This window comes from Callionymus lyra, chromosome 15, assembly GCF_982586985.1.
Source record: "Callionymus lyra chromosome 15, fCalLyr1.hap1.1, whole genome shotgun sequence".
Taxonomy (NCBI): Eukaryota; Metazoa; Chordata; class Actinopteri; order Syngnathiformes; family Callionymidae; genus Callionymus; species Callionymus lyra.
In genome coordinates, this window is record NC_141832.1 from 12,399,219 (window position 1) to 12,418,880 (window position 19,662).

At 36.2% G+C, this 19,662-nt stretch overlaps 1 protein-coding gene across 1 annotated transcript in view; it reads left to right on the forward strand.

Moving 5' to 3' along the window:
- Nucleotides 1-19,073, forward strand: part of hs3st4 (heparan sulfate (glucosamine) 3-O-sulfotransferase 4) — a 113,107-nt gene extending 94,034 nt beyond the window's left edge. Inside the window, exon 2 of the mRNA XM_087809782.1 lies at nt 17,877-19,073. Coding sequence (XP_087665908.1) covers nt 17,877-18,531 — 655 coding nt within the window. The 3' untranslated portion in view covers nt 18,532-19,073. The remainder of the gene's footprint in view (nt 1-17,876) is intronic.
- The last annotated feature ends 589 nt before the right edge of the window (nt 19,074-19,662 follow it).

The window sequence follows — 19,662 nt, forward strand, 5'->3', positions numbered from 1 at the left end:
TTCTAACCAAAAAAATGGCTGAAGTAGTAGGGTTGAACATTCATTCATTCATTGTCTTCCGCTTTATCCCTTATCGGGGTCGAGGGAAGACTGGAGCCTATCCCTGTATCCTAGGGCGAGCGGCAGGGGACACACTGGACAGGACGCCAGTCTCTTGCTTTTTTTAATTCACTACTTTTATTACGTTTTAGTGTGTGCAAAACCTTTTGTATGCTTTTTTTTCAAGTACGTGCTAACTATTAGCTAATGTTTGTACGATTGTGCTTGAACTTGTTGTTTTTGCCATTTCAAAACACATGTTTTTATTACATTTTGACCAGTTGTTTTTGTTCACATTTTGCTAATAATTATATGTTATGTTTATTTATATCTCTATATGATACTATGCCAAAAGTTTCCCAAAAAAGTGTATACATTTTATTTAATATATATTTAATAATTAAATACATTTAAACCTCAAAATAAAAATTATAATAAAACATATCAATTTGTCTCTTTTTTTTATTATAAAATATGGACAATTTTTTGGAATTTAAGACGAGATTTTTGAAGGGTAGATCAATCTGCTCAAAGTAAAACTGCCTAGCTCCGGATTTCAGAATAATCCACCACATGTTTTATGTATTATAACTGAGATATAGATTTTTTTTTTTCCCGCAGGTAATTCTCTTTAAACAAGTTCTCATCATTGACACAACTACTTATGAACCTGTGACCCGGCGCTGGCCCACAGTCGCCCGCTATTGATCGCTCCTCGAACTGAGAGCGACCGTGCTGGCAGTGACTGTATTAATAACACACTTGAAGAAAAAAAAAAACACACACTTAAGAACATGAAAACTGTGTTGAAAGCCCATTTCTGCGAAAGGAAAAAAAAACATGCGTGGGGGTCAAACACAAGTCACGATGTGATCGCCCACCGTTGCACTGATTGAGCTCCCAGCCCGTTCGAAATAAAGAAGAATTATCAGTCAATTACAATTTCATCCCCTTATTAGTCCGTCATTGCTCATAATTAAATTGCCTCGGATAATGGGGGAACAGGAAGGGACTGGAGATAAAAGGACCATTGTGTTAATGTTCTAAATGGATTAATTATATGTACACTTTTACGCTATTAGCAACGAAATTAATCCCAGCTTCCCCCCTAGAGACATCTTCAAAGCTTCTCTTACAATATAGCCACCGTTTCTGACGGATCAGGTTTTCAACCCCTTTTTTCAGCTCTTTATCCAGTAGGAGGTTTTGATCAAATAACTTGTTTTGTGGGAAGAGTTATGGGAGAAAACCGAGCCTTTCCTACTTCCCACATGTATTTTAATACTTAAAATCTGACCGCCCCGTGCGCCCCACCAACTAGAATAGAAATATGAGTCTTTAATTCCATTTTGCAATATTCATTTCAGACGTGGCCACTCAGGAAAATGAGTTGCCCTCCGCTGGCCCGAGACACTAATTCAATCTCGAGAGGGACACGATGGTGACACGCCTCGGATTCCAATGATGGCCAGTTGTATCCCAATGATAATGATCCTCATTGCATGACCATGATGAAGACAAGAAAATGATATTTGGAGAAAAAACACAGAGATTTAGCCTATTGATAACACCAATGTTGTGTTGCCTTCTTGTCTTAAGGAATCCATTTTCTTTGGACTTTTTGTCAAAAGAAAATTACAAGTATATTATCGTCACCAATTCCCTTGTTTATCCGACTGTGTTGAGACTTTTTCTTACGTAATTAAGACTTGATAGTTACAGCAAATACACAAAATTCTGTGTTGTTTCTGTGGTCACTGTTAGTAGTTTTAACAGAGTCAGAATAACTTTAATTCCCTGAACACAACACTGGATACTGTTGTGGAAAAACAATAAAAAGAGATTAAATAACTAAAATCCAATACTTCAAAATAAAATTACTATAAAATGGAATGTAAATAAATAATTGATTCAAATAAAACTTCAGGCATTAACGCACACAAACTAAACTGGCCATTCATTTTTAATAGACGCTGATGCTGTTACATCCGCAATGTGCCAAAAAGGAGCAAAAGTAGTTGCAAATCTCTTCGCTCTGATGTTTGGTTTCGCTAGAGTCAACTATTTTACGCTCAGATAAGAAGTCATTTCCATTTACTTCTCCTCCCTCCCAAAAGCCGGCATCAATATTTTATTGTGAGAAGTGAAGGAAAGTCCGCCCGCCCAGATGATCTTCCACAACAGCTGCGATGAATTCAGCCCCGGGCTCCTGCCTCATGATTGGCATTTAAGGGGAATTTTTAAGTATTCGATAGAATGATTGAACTGAAACATGAAGAATACATGTTTATATTTGAAAAATAAAGCACTGAAAATCAAGGGTAATATAGAAACATCAAACAAGTCAAGAAAAGATAATTATGACAATTTGTTTGATGTTGCTTTCGCCATCTAATCACATCCAAGCTTAGAAATACATACATATGGTGTAATGTAAAGTTATGCCATGGCAGGTTAGCTAAACTGTGCTAATGTTAGGGCAAATTGTTTTTTTCCCCCCCAAATGTTACTTAAACAAACAGCAGTGAAGCTTATGTTTGTGCTGTACTTCCTCCACTACTGCAGGGGCAACAGTGAGCACAGATTCACGGCAAAAGCACTGAAAAGCTCTACTTTTAAAATCAAATTATGACGCCGAAATGTGTGCGTACAGTTAATCTGCGTGTAATGTACAGTTACGTCACAGCTCTAAGCTAGCCTGTGCTAATGTTAGCGGCAATTTTATTTATTTATTTTTTCCCAAAATGTATCTTAAACGCAAAATAAAGTTTAGCTTAAGCCGTGAATCTTTTGCCGGTGCAGTATATCTTTCGATACTGTTGCGACAACAGTGGGAAAGGATTCAAGCTAGCTTGCGCTAATATTAGCGCTAAATAGTTTTACGATTTATTTAACAGAAACGTAACTTAAATGCAAAACTATTTTGAAACTTCTTCCCGTGCAGTACTCCCTACACTACTGAAGGGGCAACAGTGACAAAGGATGCACCATAAAGCACTATGAACGTCAATATAATACATACTTTATATTTAATTTAATTATTTTATACAACTTAATAGAACATTTTTGTGTCGGTTTGTGTAAATTCCTTTAGGTCATATTTGGTTAGCCATAAAATCAAAAAAATCAAAACAGTTTTGTAACCAGTAGCCAAACATAATATAATACAGGTGGTCATAATTTAAATAACACACTCTCAATTTACCCAAACAGCTTTTTTCGTAGCAACCTTTTAGATCAGATTTGGCATTTCTAACTGTTGGCTGTTATGATCGCAACACTTGGAAACAATCATGACGGTGATTCAGCTGGAATCCACGGCTACCATTAACATTAATAAAAAACAAAACAAGCGATTCCTGCATTATTCAAAAAGTCTCCTTGCATTATTCATCTGGTGTTTTGGGATATTGTGGCCGTTTATGGATGTTTACCAGCGACTGCAGCGTTCAAGTGTTTTGACACGAGCTTAATAGTGTAAAAGACTTTTTGTTTTTACTTCTACAATAATTAAAAAAAAAAAAAATGAAGTTTATCAACCACATCATTGGTCATATAATAGTCGACAACCTGCGGGTGAGTATAAAGCGCACTTAAAAGCTTTTTAATTTCTCAAAAAATGACAGTGCGCCTTATAATCCGGAAAGCCTTATATATGAATATTTTTTACCTGGTGGGTGACTTGTTTACAAACACTTTCATGAGTCCGCGCCGACTTAGCCGTGAGGCGTTGGCGGAATTACGTCATTGCATCGTCACAGGGTGGGATTACCGAGGCAAGTCTATCATGGCTGATGTCTGTGGAGTAAGATTACTGCGACCGTTTTGAGCGAGTGTGTCTTTGTTTTGTTTTTTTAGCGAGCTCCCTAAAATATGACACTGTTTTATGAAGCTTCATTAAACCAACTCTACTATAACTGCCACAGTTGTAATAACATCAGAACAATTAGCTGCTCACTATCACTATCAAACATTTAAAGTATACTTTTAATATGTTCTCAAGCAAATGTATCACATTTTAAATAAAAAAAAACAATTAAATAAATTCAATTCAAATTCTCATTAAAGCACATGAGATTGTAACCAGTAGCCAATCATAATATAATACAGGTGGTCATAATTTAAAGAACACACTCTCAATTTACCTAAACAGCTTTTTTCGTAGCAACCATTTAGATCAGATTTGGCATTTCTAACTGTTGGCTGTTATGATCGCAACACTTGGAAACAATCATGACAATGATTCAACTGGAATCCACGGCTACCATTAACATTAATAAAAAAAAAAAAAAAGCGATTCCTGCATTATTCAAAAAGTCTCCTTGCATTATTCATCTGGTGTTTTGGGATATTGTGGCCGTTTATGGATGTTTACCAGCAACTGCAGCGTTCAAGTGTTTTGACACAAGCTTAATAGTGTAAAAGACTTTTTGTTTTTACTTCTACAATAATTAAAAAAAAAAGATGAAGTTTATCAACCACATCATTGGTCATATAATAGTCGACAACCTGCGGGTGAGTATAAAGGGCACTTAAAAGCTTTTTAATTTCTCAAAAAATGACAGTGCGCCTTATAATCCGGAAAGCCTTATATATGAATATTTTTTACGTGGTGGGTGACTTGTTTACAAACACTTTCATGAGTCCGCGCTGACTCAGCCGTGAGGCGTTGGCGGAATTACGTCATTGCATCATCACAGGGTGGGATTACCGAGGCAAGTCTATAATGGCTGATGTCTGTGGAGTAAGATTACTGCGACCGTTTTGAGCGAGTGTGTCTTTGTTTTTGTTTTTTAGCGAGCTCCCTAAAATATGACACTGTTTTATGAAGCTTCATTAAACCAACACTACTATAAATGCCACAGTGTTAATAACATCAGAACAATTAGCTGCTCACTATCACTATCAAACATTTAAAGTATATTTTTAATATGTTTCCAAGCAAATGTATCACATTTTAAATAAAAAAAACAATTAAATAAATTCACTTCAAATTCTCATTAAAGCACCATGAGGTTGTAACCAGTAGCCAAACATAATATAATACAGGTGGTCATAATTTAAAGAACACACTCTCAATTTACCCAAACAGCTTTTTTCATAGCAACCTTTTAGATCAGATTTGGCATTTCTAACTGTTGGCTGTTATGATCGCAACACTTGGAAACAATCATGACGGTGATTCAACTGGAATCCACGGCTACCATTTACATTAATAAAAAAAAAACCCGAGCGATTCCTGCATTATTCAAAAAGTCTCCTTGCATTATTCATCTGGTGTTTTGGGATCTTGTGGCCGTTTATGGATGTTTACCAGCGACTGCAGCGTTCAAGTGTTTTGACACAAGCTTAATAGTGTAATAGCCACTCTTTTTCTTTACTTTTATAACAATTCAAATTAAAAGAAGGTAGTTTTATCAACAAAAACATTGGTCATATGATAGTCGACAACCTGCTGGCAAAGAGAAATCACATGTTTCTCATAACGATGCCCATTATTCGCTTCTAATTTTTGTAAAATAAAACACTGTTTTTCCTGACCGGCAGAATCTGAGCTACTCTAAATTGCACTCAAACCGGTGAATCAAGCAAAGCCCGATGAATACAGGAAGGAGACGAGACAGGCTTGTGCAGCCCTCACGTTGAAGGTGTCACGCTGACCTCCGGGGTCCAGAATGAATAGAAGGAAATAGGAAAATAACCGTGATAGGTAATGTCCTGGGAAATGTTTCGTTGACCTTCCAGTGCACTTTAAATATCCGTAACTTTCTCCTGAAAATAAGATGAATTATTTTTTGGTTTGTGGCGCTTGACAATGAGATTAGATCCAGCTGTTGTTTAATTTGGCATCTTTAATGAGTTTTTTTTTTTAAGTCCATTTGTAGCTGATGGTAATTACAGCCATATGGCTTTTCTCAGATGAAACAGAGGCTTGTTTTTTTACGTACACAAAGCAACACACTTTGCTCCAGCGTCAGGCGCTGCTACATTCTACAGTTAAATAAGTTGTAATGTTTTTAAGTTTAGTCCTTTAGAAGTGTGCTTTCATGATTGGATATTTGAGAAGAAGCCACTCATTTCCTTCAGCACCTATATCTATCATGGTCACTGTCACTTTAATTGGTTCTGCTTTGCTGAACTGACGATTTTCATTTTTTGTACTCGACTCTTTTGAATTCAGGTGTGACGGCCAATTATAGCCAAGCGTTTTGTGTATTCCACCCCGAAAACACGTACTCAAGAGTTATTAAATGCAACATTATTATTTTTCAAAATGTTTTTTAATTGGATACAGTCAAATCCTACTTATTTATCATCCAGAATTTGGCTTTCTTTTATTTTTGTATTGAAAAGCTTCAGGATTTTACTTAAGATCTCCTTAGAATTTAGACAATGATAATCATAAAACAAGGATTATTTTGCTAATTTTCACTATCCTGCTTCTGACGCTAATTTATATCAGATTTATTCTACTCTATGGTAATCTTTGTATCTTTTTCTTTGTTATTTCCTTTGATCTATGTTCTTTATATTTGCGGTTTGTCATCCCTTGACCTTTGTTCTTTTTATTTTACTTTGTTCTTGTTTTTATGGATCTATCGTCTGCTGTGTACTGGAAACTCATCCATCCATCCATCCATCCATCCATCCATCCATCCATCCATCCATCCATCCATCCATCCATCCATCCATCCATCCATCCATCCATCCATCCATCCATCCATCCATCCATCCATCCATCCATCCATAAACATACATAAAAGGTGGATTACATCAGAAAAAACAACAACAACCTGGAAGTAACAAGAAAATGTTTTATTTTCTAAGAATTTAACTGTTAATACCTATATGCTAAAAATGGAGTCAAAAGTGGGATTATCTCACGTGAAACTAGAAGAAGCAAATAACTCAATCAGACCTGAAGGAAAAGTCAACTTCTGTACAAACAAATAGACCTGACTGATAATTGAGGACATCATTGACAAGCTTATTACTCAAGATGATGGATAAGAACTGAACTAGAAAACCAAAAGTAACTGCTGAGTGATGAGAAACTAGAAATAAATAATAAAAAGTTGTCCTTCAGAAGCAGTCATTACGCAACAATGTTATTTCCATGTTCAGGTTTGTTCAGTGCAATTATTTTCAGGTTTGTTTGATGAAAAGAAAGAGAGGGAAATGTACTGATGGAGACTTAAAAGCAGCTCTCAACAGTTTGGACGAGACTGTTATGATTGTCTCTCTGGACTCCACTGAAGCTCAACACAAACAAAAAATCAGTACCTCATTCTTGACTCATATCGACAACGGTCGGTTCTTTTCTCCAAACATATTTTCCTCTTCCCAGACCCGGCTTTTCGTGTTGTTTGGATCCAGATGGGATTTGAGCTTCCATAGTCAACGCTTTGATGGGTTGCGCTCAGGGAGGAGAATCAGACTTGGACGCAGGACAGCTTTTCAGGAAGTGTTGAGTGTCAAAGAGAAGAGGACGAGTTTGATCAGCTTTTATTCTGAAGTCCATGGATAACTGTGTTTGGAATTCGTCACTGCTGTCGTTCCAACGTTTGAGCTGAAGGTACTTGATGTGTTTCAGAATTTGAAGACAGAGATAATAGGTTGGCAAGGTTTATAGTACAATGTTTTTTACCAATCACTACTTTGACTTAACGTTCGTGAAGCTAATTTATGTCTATTGTAAACGATTTCATTAGTAAGTCTGTTCTTTTCATGACTGCTAAATCCCTAGCATTACAATATTAAAAATAAATAAAATAAATAAATTGTAACCTGTAGTGGAACAGTAGATATAATCAAGATAATATACTCCATGCAAATGTCAATGCCACTGAGATAAATAAAAGCATTTGTATTCATAAGAAAAAACTAAAATATTATCTGTTACAACATGTAACTGAACCACATGTTAAATGTTTATAATTAAAAAAAATAAAAAAATAAACTGCAATAAAGAGTTAAAAAACGTTTTAAAAAATTAGTATCGTGTCTGGACCGATAGTATCGATACTTTTGACATATCTATAGATATATCCATGGACAATAAAAAAATGAAGACCAAATTTTAAGCGAAAATATTAACCATAGTACGTTTAATTTCTTTTTCAATTATAGATATTTAATCAAAACAAAGTTCAAAAATTAGAATAAAATCTCATGAAATTGCATTCACAAACTTTTGTTTACTTATTCATTTGTTTTTTTTGCCAGGTTTACCACCTGAAGGAAGATGTATTTATTTAATTTCAGAATAAAGCCCTCTTTTCTTTTTTCAGTTCAAAGCCGTCTCTTTGTAATTTTCACTGTATTTCATGTTCAAAGACTAATCCACGGATGGTCTCGGGGGTAAAAGTGCCATCAGTGATTCACAGAATTGCTTTTCCGTGAGACCTGGATATGGAATGCGAGCCCTGGCTGGGATATGTATTGTTTTTTTACTTTGACCGTTTACAGCTGGATTCTGATAGTCCAGGGTTATAAACATTAAATCAATCACTTCGTTTCGGTCTAAAGAGGGCGCTCTACTCTGTATCTATGATCGATACAACAACAAGCATATAAGCTTAGCATTTTTTAAAATGACCTGTTCGAGATTACCTTTTCTTATTATTATCTTCCCTTGAATAGAAATAAAACATTTTGTAAAAATAAAATACATTGGAAACCCTTATTTTAGTATGAATCAAATCTGTTTCAAATTAGAGTCAATTCATTGATTATAGCAACGCGAAAATGCAAAATTTCAATATCCAATGGGAAAAAACGTTTTACTATTTTATCCTATATTTTTAAGCCGTCCTTTTGAATGTTTTCAATAATAATTTCTTAAGTAAACTCAATAAAGATTTGTACAAATTGTGAAAAAATAAACAGCAGTTGGGTGAAAACATTGTGAAAAGAGAGGCTGGACTTTTCAACTGAAAATACAGTTTGCTCACACTGCTTTGAAAATCATCTAACCCACCTTTAATATACTGTTAAAACTAAACAAACAATATATTATAAGAACGTTTTTTTTTGTTTGTTTTTTATACTGCAAACTCTTCTAACATATCTATTGAAACCAATATATGCCCCCTGGCTCAGCTCTTTTTTGTCCTAAATTTAAAAAAAATACTCTTGGTGAAAGGAAAAAATGAAATTTGATTGTTAATAAATAACTACATTTGCTCTTTTTTATCTTTTTATTATAATACATTGGAATTTAACTTGAAAATACATTTAAAGTATGATCTATTAAATGTTCTCGTACGGATCCGATTGTACTAACAACTAAATAAAAGATTCCACTGGATAGTTAATGAGAATCTAACCGTGTGGAGAGAATGAAAAGGTGTGAATTAGGAAATGTCAAGGTGAGGTCATCATTGCGCTGATTTATTTCACAGCTTCAGATTTTTTTTCTTCTTTATAATCAACTACGTTTAACATTGAATATAATCAAGTTTAAACTATAAAAAAAAAAAAGCAGAAGCAATTTGGTGTCCATTGTTTCTGAGCAGTCAATACCCTCCCTTGACACGCTGTCGATTACATAACAATGGGATGTGCCAACAATGGATTATGATTTCTACCTACAGGAGCGTTTTTTTAAAACAGTGAATGTCCCTTCCCTCACTTATCATCCACCCTCAATAACATGATAATAACATAATCAAAAATTCGGCAAGAATGAAAACTGAAACCGAAAACCATTAGGGAACATTTGGCACAACCGTTTTCTGTTTTTTAATTTCTTTCATCTACCCAGTCAACCAATATATTTGGTCTATTGTGAGGCTGTTATCGCGAACGAGCCACTCGTTCGTGCGACGAAGGCATTATTCACAGTAAACTGACCACACAAAGTCTCACTGGAAATGTCCCGATTGACTGTTGTTGATGAATGGCTGCTCACGCCTGCAATTGATATCTGCGATCCGAGCCTTTTCTACTTATTGTATCGATCGAGACGAACTTTGATTTACCTCGTCCGATTGTAAAGTTGCGAAATTGAATTGTTTTTACTTGAGACGAACAATGAGGAATATAATGTATATTCCTGTCATTTTTCACTCAATATTTGTGTGAATGCTGGGGAGCATTCTAGCTTTCTTTTATCTCTTTCACTCTTTCTTTTATTACTCCTTTTCTACCCCATTCATTTCAATGGGGTAAATCTTCAACTCATGGTTCACCTACTTCCACTTTCACCTACTCCTTCTACTTCTACTACTTATTCCACTAATACTTCCACTAGTTCTTCTACTACTTCTACTACTATAACTTTAACTACTAATTCCGCTACTACTTCCACAGCAGGGTCAGCATTCACACTGCAATTTCTTCTGTAAATGCATTTTTCTAGTAATTATTTATGTTCATAAACAACTGCGGAAAAAACAAATATAAGTACTGCTAATAGGACACATGGAGATATTGGTTCCAACTTCTTGAAGCATCATCATATTTTTGGAGCCCACTAGATGGCACTCTTTAGTCTATTGTCTACTGCTTTGAACAATTTTATAATGTTTAAACTGAAGGCGCCACCTACGGAGCTCTTAAAAAATATGACACTGCTTCATGAAGCCTCATTAGGTTCGAACTCAAGGCAAATATGCTTGAGTGGGTTTTCTCAAGTAATGGATCGATGAAGCTTCATGAAGCATCATCCATATATTTTTAAGCCCACCAGATGACACCCTGGTCTATTGTCTACTGCTTAATCAACTGTCCAAATAAAACCTTATATAACTTATGAACCGAGGGCGCCACCTACTGAGCAGTTTAAATATGACACTGCTTCATGAAGCTTCATTTGCCTAGTTTCCTTTGTGCACTCTAAAACTAAAACATCCAACTGAGCTCTGAAAGGCACAACACAGTTTCATGAAGCTTTGTGAATAGTTTGGCTGTTTATTGGGCTTTCAAAATAAGGATATTGCGTAATGAAGCGTCATCGATCACTAGATGTGGGGAACCCCGCCTCTCGCCCTATGCAGCTGGGAAATAAGTAACAAGCAGAATTCAATGAATGAATCCTATCTTTAAAATATATATATTTATGATAAAGGTTGTGTTATCAGTTCTAACTTGCCATTTAAAGTATATACTTTATTGAATATTGCTTTGATTGTTTAAGCGCTTTGTGACCCTGGTCTGGAAAAGCGCTATATAAATAAAATGACTTACTTACTTACATATACCTGCACCTTTGAACCTTTCTTCCCTTCCCTTTCTTTCATTGCTGATACGATATTGCATCTCCATCATCCAACTCTGCTCCTACAAGACTTTATCGAGTGAACTACTGTCGAAAAATTGATTGTGTTTGACACGACACAGAAGAATTTTCCGCTGCAGAGAATCTGGAATCAATCCGACCAAGAGACTTGCAGGAGCTTTTTTTTTTTTTATTATCTTTGCTTTTATTTATCGGAGAGCCTACAGGGAGACGGCTTAAATCTGGAAATGCTGATTAACCCAAATCCTCACCTCATCGTACAGCACATATTTACGGTAGTTACTTGAGCAGCTTTTCGAAGAAGGGAAGAGGATTTAGTGAATATCCGTTCGAATAATCGATGAAAGGAATAAACGGAAAATTAAGAGTCGTTCGGTTTTATAGCGGGACGACTCAATAAATTCTGGCAGACGAACATCTCCATTTTTGTTCTGCTGCTCTTGACGAAGATCGAAAACAGACTGTTGTCTCGTCGTCCCGTCTCAGCCCCACGGTTTCTCCACGTTAACAAGCTTAAACTGTGACTCTATTGTTTCTTACTGAGCCTCTCATTCCATCTACAACTGTCTCTTGTTGGATGTTGCTTAAACACATTGAATAATATAGTTGAAAATGTAGGTTTATAACAAATACATTCATTTTGATTGGTCTTTCGTATTGTCTAGTCTTCATCAATGTATGTAGTGATACGTAGTGATGGGCTGATGAAGCTTCATGAAGCAGTGTCATATTTTTAATAGCTCAGTAGGTGGTGCCCTCAGTTTAAAATTGGATCTAAGGTTTTATTAGTTGATAAAAGCAGTAGACAATAGATGAGAGTGCCATCTAGAATCTGGACTCTGAAAAGAGATAATGCTTCATCAGCTTATCAATATTAATCTCATCAATATGAAGCTTCATGAAACAGTATTTTTTTTTCAGAGCCTTCTAAAAGGCCCTCTCTGCTCTTTTTAATCTATTATTTCAAAGTTGTATGCTATTGAAACCTCTTTTTTTTTGTTTTTACTGAGAATTTACCGGGCTCTAAAATATGACTGATGAAGCTTCATGAAGCTTCATGAAGCTTCATCGCCATAATGATGAAAATGTTTTTTTTTTTTTTTTATTAAAATCAGTTTCTTTGTTTGTATACTAGGTGGCTCAGTCCAAGAGTAGAGCAGGTTATTTTAGTTAGTAATAAACGTCAGGTATAGACCAGGACCATATCAATGTCAATATTATTTTCGCTTAAAGGAAAATGTGTTTAATTTATTGGAAAATGGAAACAAATAAAAGATAAATCTTACTTGAAGGTATTGATTCTTGCCAGGAAAAAAGTTCTGCTATAAACAAGCACCAAAAGCAAATATAGCAAGATACAGTAGGTTAGAAGCTAGAAGTACCTAAAGTCTACTTCTACTTCACCAGCAACGCTTCCAGATGATTTTTTTTGAAGAAAATCTCCTAAATTGACTATGTATTCTTAGATTCCCGAATTAAGGATGTACCGTTAAGACAACCGTCAAATCAGAAGCTGATCATTTGAGACGAGGGATATTGTTTTCTTGAATTAATTTAACGTGTAGTACGTGTTTGCATATGGATGTAAGTAAGTAAGTAAGTAAGTAATTTTTATTTGTATAGCGCTTTTCCAGACCACGGTCACAAAGCGCTTAAACAATCAAAACAATATTCAATAAAGTATATATTTTAAAGATCGAGATAAAACTGATAACAAAACAGGAGTTCCAGAAAATCATGTTGTATCATATTGTACTTGTATTGTGCTTTTTTTAATGTAATTGTATTGCGTTTTTTTTAAGTCGTGGCCAGGGGACTACAGATGAAAACTTTCCTTTTTGCTAATTCTGGCTTGTTTCACAATGTGTTTATGACATTTTTATGAATAAATAAACTAATAATAATTTTCGCAACATCTCACGTTAGATGTAAGACGAGAGAGTGACATCTTCCAAAAAAAAAGGAGAATCTGTCGTGAAGCTTTGTCTTTCCCTACACTTTAAGCCATATTTGTTTTACTTTTTCCTCAACGCGAGTTTTCGTTCCCTCATATGCATATTCCGGGAGCTGCAACAACACAGTGCAAGGATCAACCAAAGTTACTCACGAAACCGATTCCTTTCACGCTCCTCCGCTTTTTTTTTTTTAAATAAAGCTTTGGACGTGTATTTGAACTTGCGAGGAAGAGAGTTAAGTTTGCAACATCCCGTCGTCTGAGGCGGTAAACAGCAGATGGTAAGCGGAGCCTCTTTAGCGATATGGATTGTATTTACCTACCCACCTGAATGACCCGTGTTGAGCTCGGCAGCTGATGCGGAGCAAAAGGAAGCGAGAGTGAACTGTTTGCTCTTGTTTACTCCGGTTCCGCTACACTGCAAGGCCAGAGGAGTCATTTACGGTGCACGGAGAAATTAGCTTGTTTATCAGCGTTTCAGATATCCTTCCTCTTCCTGCCGTACGTTCATGATCCATGACTGATGCTCATTGAACGCCTCGGATAAAATAACATAATTAAAAAAAACCACGCGAGGTGTTAAGGACAACACGAGCTAACGGTGTGTACCTTTAGAACGATAACCTTGGGCAATGCTCCGGAAACATCCGCGGCGCATTACCTGAAAGATTCACCACCTCGTGACCGCACCGTAGGAAATTGCTAGTTTCAAGGTGGTTCGTCGTGGCGTGTCTGAGCTTCTTCAATTTTTATTACCGCCACATGTTGGGGGGGGGGCGAACCCCTCGGACTCCACTTTGAAGTTGAGTTACTTAGAGGTGAAGTCCTTGGAAGGTTAGAAAAATCTTTAACCATTCATTAGTGCAGAAGAGAGAGTGCGGAAAGTGATGGTCTGTAATGAAAACTAATACTCTTTTTTTTTTTTTGGGGTCACCATTCTATCTCTAGATATGTTTAATATCCCATTACAGGCTCTGGAGTAACCACAGTTCTATACTGTCAAGAGGCAAACATAATCCAGAGGGAAATTACCCATCAGGAAGGCAATACTGTTACTGAGATGCAATTACCAGCCCACTTGTGAGATTTTCAGCCTGACATTCGTGTGTGTGTGTGTGAGACTGGTCGATATGTGTACAGCAGCTCTTATGTTTTGCAGGGTAAATTGGATTCTTTGCTGGAGAACAGTTAATTTTCGAGAACGTCCGAGATGTAAATGATTGATGTGACTTTATCAAGACGACGATATAGTAGTTTCATGGATGGATGAGAAAAAATAAGAGTAAATACAAAACAGTAACTGTATAACTACATTACAAATAACTTTTTTAATTCATATTATGTACGACACACCTGGAAATTGTATTGTTCCAGCCTAAGCCTAAATAAAAGCAAAAAATAACAGTATTTTTTTAACTTTAAATATAAAACTACAATACAAAAAACGCTTAAATCTTTACTGTTTCCGTTTAAAATCTTTCATCCGGCCTCATCAAAGAAACAATCACCGATTTTTTTTTAATTTTATTGAGATAAGGGAACTCATTTAAACATTTTTAATTTCTTTTTATTTATTCCAAGAAAAACATAGCGGGTGATATCATGATTTCGTTTCCCCCCTTTATTTCAGAAGGATTTGTTTTGTGTAGTGCAAGCATTTTTTAATTCACATTATGCATGACACACTAAAAATGTTGTTTTCCATTAATGGACAAGATGTAGGTTGTTTTTTTTATATAGTTAATATATTTATATTTAATTTAAAAAAGTATATATAATTTATAAATGTATATGTAATTGATTGATTGACTTTGCATATCAGTTGAAAGACAAAAAAAAAGGAGCAACAAGGGTTTAAGTCATGTTATCTGCTTTATGTGACTGTAACTTACAGAAAAAAAAACTTTTGTCTAAGCCGGTGTGTTATTTGGCTGCCTTACATCTATTTATGTTTGTGCAAAAAAACACAAACAGGTCAGCTTAAAACATTCAAAAATATGCTTTCGTTTCATTTCCTAGTAGAGTTTTAGAGCTTGAATTGATGGCAGGAGGATTTAATGTTCTAATTTAGCAGTGAATCACGTAGCCTACAAACAAAGGGAACAGCACGGACTGCAACGAGCATCGGTGTAAACATTGATAAGGATTTGCTTCAGGCCACTGTTATGCTTTATTATTGATACTGAAATAGAAACAGAAGACTTATCTGCACGTGATGCTCCTGCCTGTGTACTGTTCGCTTTCTCAACTGTGCGCTGCCGGGAACTAACTCGATTTCTTTCAGATTATTTTCACGTGTTTGCATTTCATCATTTCAACCACGTCACAATGTATAAAAACCAAAGGAGAACTTACTCATGAATAACTAACAGAATACATGCGTATAAACGTTTGCAAACATGAAACAATAGAGCATAAAATGTTGATAATTTTGTTTTGACTACGATTTGCTGACGCCAGCAGGTTGCTGCTTTTTATTTATCACCACATATGACTCAGAATCGACTTATTCATTGACAGGTATGCACCACAGAATTTTTATATTTGTTTTTCATATGTTAATAACTAAAAATATTAATTATTAAAGGTGATTTTCACCTTATCTGTCTGTGCTACTTCCGTCACGCGGCCAATTTGCTGAAATAGTTGACGTTCCATGTCGATAAAATATAATAAAAATCTTTTTTGTTATTTGTATTAAGATACCTTTGATAATAAATGCTTTATTAATGGTAGAAAGTGTCCTCCAACATTTGATGTACATTTCACTAATTTATATAAAGTTTTATTAATCCGTAACTGACAATTTTCATACGTACTGCGCCACGTCTTTCATGCAAAATCTAGTCTAATCTATTCACCTCCAGTTCCAAAAATTAAAACCCAGTTATGCTGCATAATATGTGACTCAACTCAAGTACAAAGTGGCCCAAACATTGTTTTATTGTTTCCCAAAAAACTGTATCCTGCTTCGCTTCTTATGCTAAAGAATAGAAAAGTTTCCGTCAATCAAGCTATGGATTACACAATACGAGACAAATTCTGTTTGCGCTTTATATTTAGTTTTTTTTCGATGAATCCTGGATAATTCTACCGTTTAAATTGAATTTTCCGTCAATATTCAACATAATGTCAAGGTTGATAGAGAAAGAAAGAATAAAATAAAATAAAGAAAAATAAAACAGTCAAAATTGTTGTAACTGTTTTGCGATTAAATGTATTCTACTGACTAAAATAAGAATGAAAATAATTCACTATAACAGCACCTCATAGTATCCAGGGGGGAAATCGTACACGCAACTAATTCAATGACAAACCGACGTTCCTCATCCTGACTAGCGCCCGCTAATGTGACAGGCCCGGAAAGTAAAAACAAAAAAAAAAGAAAACCTCCTCTGAAGAGCACGAGACATGCATGCATAATACATGTATGACAAAACAATACCCCAGGCACCCCTGGTATTAATGATATGCAGCGAACTCATTATTAAAAGTTCCAAAACAGCTCCTGGAGTAACACAGATGGAGTCAATTAAGCAATGAGCATACTTGCTCGCCTGCCGTTTCATCTCTCTTCTTTTATCTCCCGCGTATGACTCCACGGATGTAATTAGCTCTCGCGACATAATGTCCACTGATGATATTCCTTATTTTCTTTTTTAATAATCTCCGGCTTAATAAATACACCAAGTGTGAGAGACCTTGGTTATTATGTAACCGACCAAATACAGTACAGGACTTAAAGTTTTTATTCAATGTGTTTTATTGTAGATTATCACTGAAGGCATCACATATGAATGAATATATGTGGAATTATTTATTTAAGTATAGTTGCTTCAAAGTAGCCACTTTTACCTTTTACTGGATTTATTAAGGTGTGTTTTTTTTTTTTCAGGGTTGGTTTTTTTTTGGAATTTCTTGTATTTTTATTGGAATTAAAGTTGAAACACAGCCAACAGCCTCATTGGACAACTGTATAATCCTGAGGGATCAATAAAGTTTAACCTTACCTTACCTTATCAAATTCATATCATGATAAGAACCAATCAGTGACCACCATTACTTTAAGATACAAAGGTCCGGCATACCGGAAAATTCCATGTTTCATGTTCAATACGATAATTTGCATAGAATAAATATACAAATATTGAATGTCATTTGCATTAAGATGCCCAACTGATGATTAGTCAGTGATGAATATCTACATTTTGTTTCATTGCCACTATTTAAAATCGCATGTGTTGGAAACTTTTTGCATATTTATACCATAAAGTGACAGAACCGGCACAATCTTAGAAATGGCGATTTCATGATCTTTTATTGGTCATATTCATGTTATGGATGTGGTAGAAAGTGTCCTCAAATCTTTAATGTAAGGCACAATTTAATACACCAGTCACTCTGCACCTCCTCTTTCTTGCAGAATCCTGTTCACTTACTTCAAGGCGAAAACTATGTAGGTGGTATTTTGCGAAAGTCATCTCAAAACACAAGTCGAACTGTGGCCAAGAGACAGTTTACGCTTGCATATCTACTTTATATCGGATCATTGCCTTAAAAGTCCAACCCTATGGTCTGTACTGTATATAAGTATGAAGTAAAAGTAAAAGCTAAATGTCTTCCTGCTGTTTGTGTTCCCAGAGAGCTGATGCCATCGACGCTGGAAGGCCAGATCACCATGGAGAAGACACCGAGCTACTTCGTGACTAGCCACGCCCCGAAGCGCATCCACTCGATGGCCAGGGACATCAAGCTCATTATCGTGGTGCGGAACCCCGTCACCAGAGCCATATCGGACTACACTCAGACTCTGTCCAAGAAACCGGAGATCCCGACTTTCGAGGTTCTGGCCTTTAAGAATCGAACTCTCGGTCTCATAGACGCCTCGTGGAGCGCACTCCGTATAGGGATATATGCACTCCACCTGGAGACCTGGATGCAATACTTCCCTCTTTCTCAGATGCACTTTGTGAGCGGGGAGCGACTCATCGTGGATCCGGCCGGCGAAATGGCCAAAGTACAGGACTTCTTAGGACTGAAACGGATTGTTACGGATAAACACTTTTACTTTAATAAAACAAAAGGCTTTCCGTGCCTGAAGAAGCCGGAGGACAGCAGCACCCCGAGGTGCCTAGGCAAGTCCAAAGGGAGAACTCACCCCAAAATCGAAGCGGACGTGATACGGCGGCTGCACAAGTTCTACAAACCCTTTAACATGATGTTTTACCAAATGACCGGACAGAATTTTAATTGGGAGCTGGAGGAGGATACACAAATTCGCGGCCCGAGGGACTAGCGGGCATGGCATGAGTTCAGCCACACCACCAGCCTTCTAAGTTAAAAAAAAACGTTTGCTTTCGTGTTCCAAGACTGCGGGAGCACATCAATCAAATCACGGCTGTCTTTGCGGTGTCTCTATCCATAGGCAAGAGTTTACTGACCTGCTTTTCTCTCTCCTCCCAAATACTAATATTGTTGATGATGGCAAGTCATTATTGTATATACGAAAACATAAAAATATATTTATATTTGTCAAAATAAGATGATTTATTCTTTTTTTTGTTTTGTTTTTTTGTTTTGTTTTCAAAGCACAAGGCTGACACAAAATACCATGTTGACTGTGGCGGTGCATGCGATGAGTTAAGTGTCCTTACCTCATGAGCCTGAAGGGTAAACTCTGCCTGTCTCTCTTTGGTTTCCCTTGCAGTTTGTTGCCCTCACACCCACTCACCAGCACCCAGAAGAAGAAAGAAAACGATTCTATTTCAATGGCTTAGGTCATGAAGCACTCTGTATTATTTCTTTCAACGCCGTCCTGCTGCTTTAAAAAAAAAATGAGAGAGATGGAAAACAAATGGTATAATTAAATCCTCTTTGTTTTATTATTTTTTTCCATGGTTTCCAATGCAAAAACCTCACCTTTCTGGTCTGCGTCCATATTTTAATTTCCGATGGCTTCTCAAAAACAAAATAAATAATTTTCAGAAAAGCTCTTTACAAGGGATTATGTTTCCAAATAATTGATGACCTTTTTATCCAGGAATTATATTTGGTCTTAACCTCACACTATCAAGATAAGGATCTGTGTTCGAGGGATGATTACATTTTTTGACACAAGGAAATTGATCACAGTGTCTGAAGTCTTGTTAGCAAGTGATGGTTGGGATACCGAAAGTCCTTTTTCGTGTACCTGTCAGCCTTTGTCAATTCTCTGAACCGTGGGAACGAGGTCTGATAGGAGTGACCTTAACAACAAGACAGTGGGGCCCTCGAAGACCAACCATTTGAGAAATATTGGATTAGGGAAGATGACTTTGTGCGTTCCACTTTTCGTCTCCATTGGTAGCTGGTCTTACTAAACAAAGACAACTCAGTAAATAAATCTAAATGCAAGAAGAATATATTACATCTCATTACAGCTGATCTT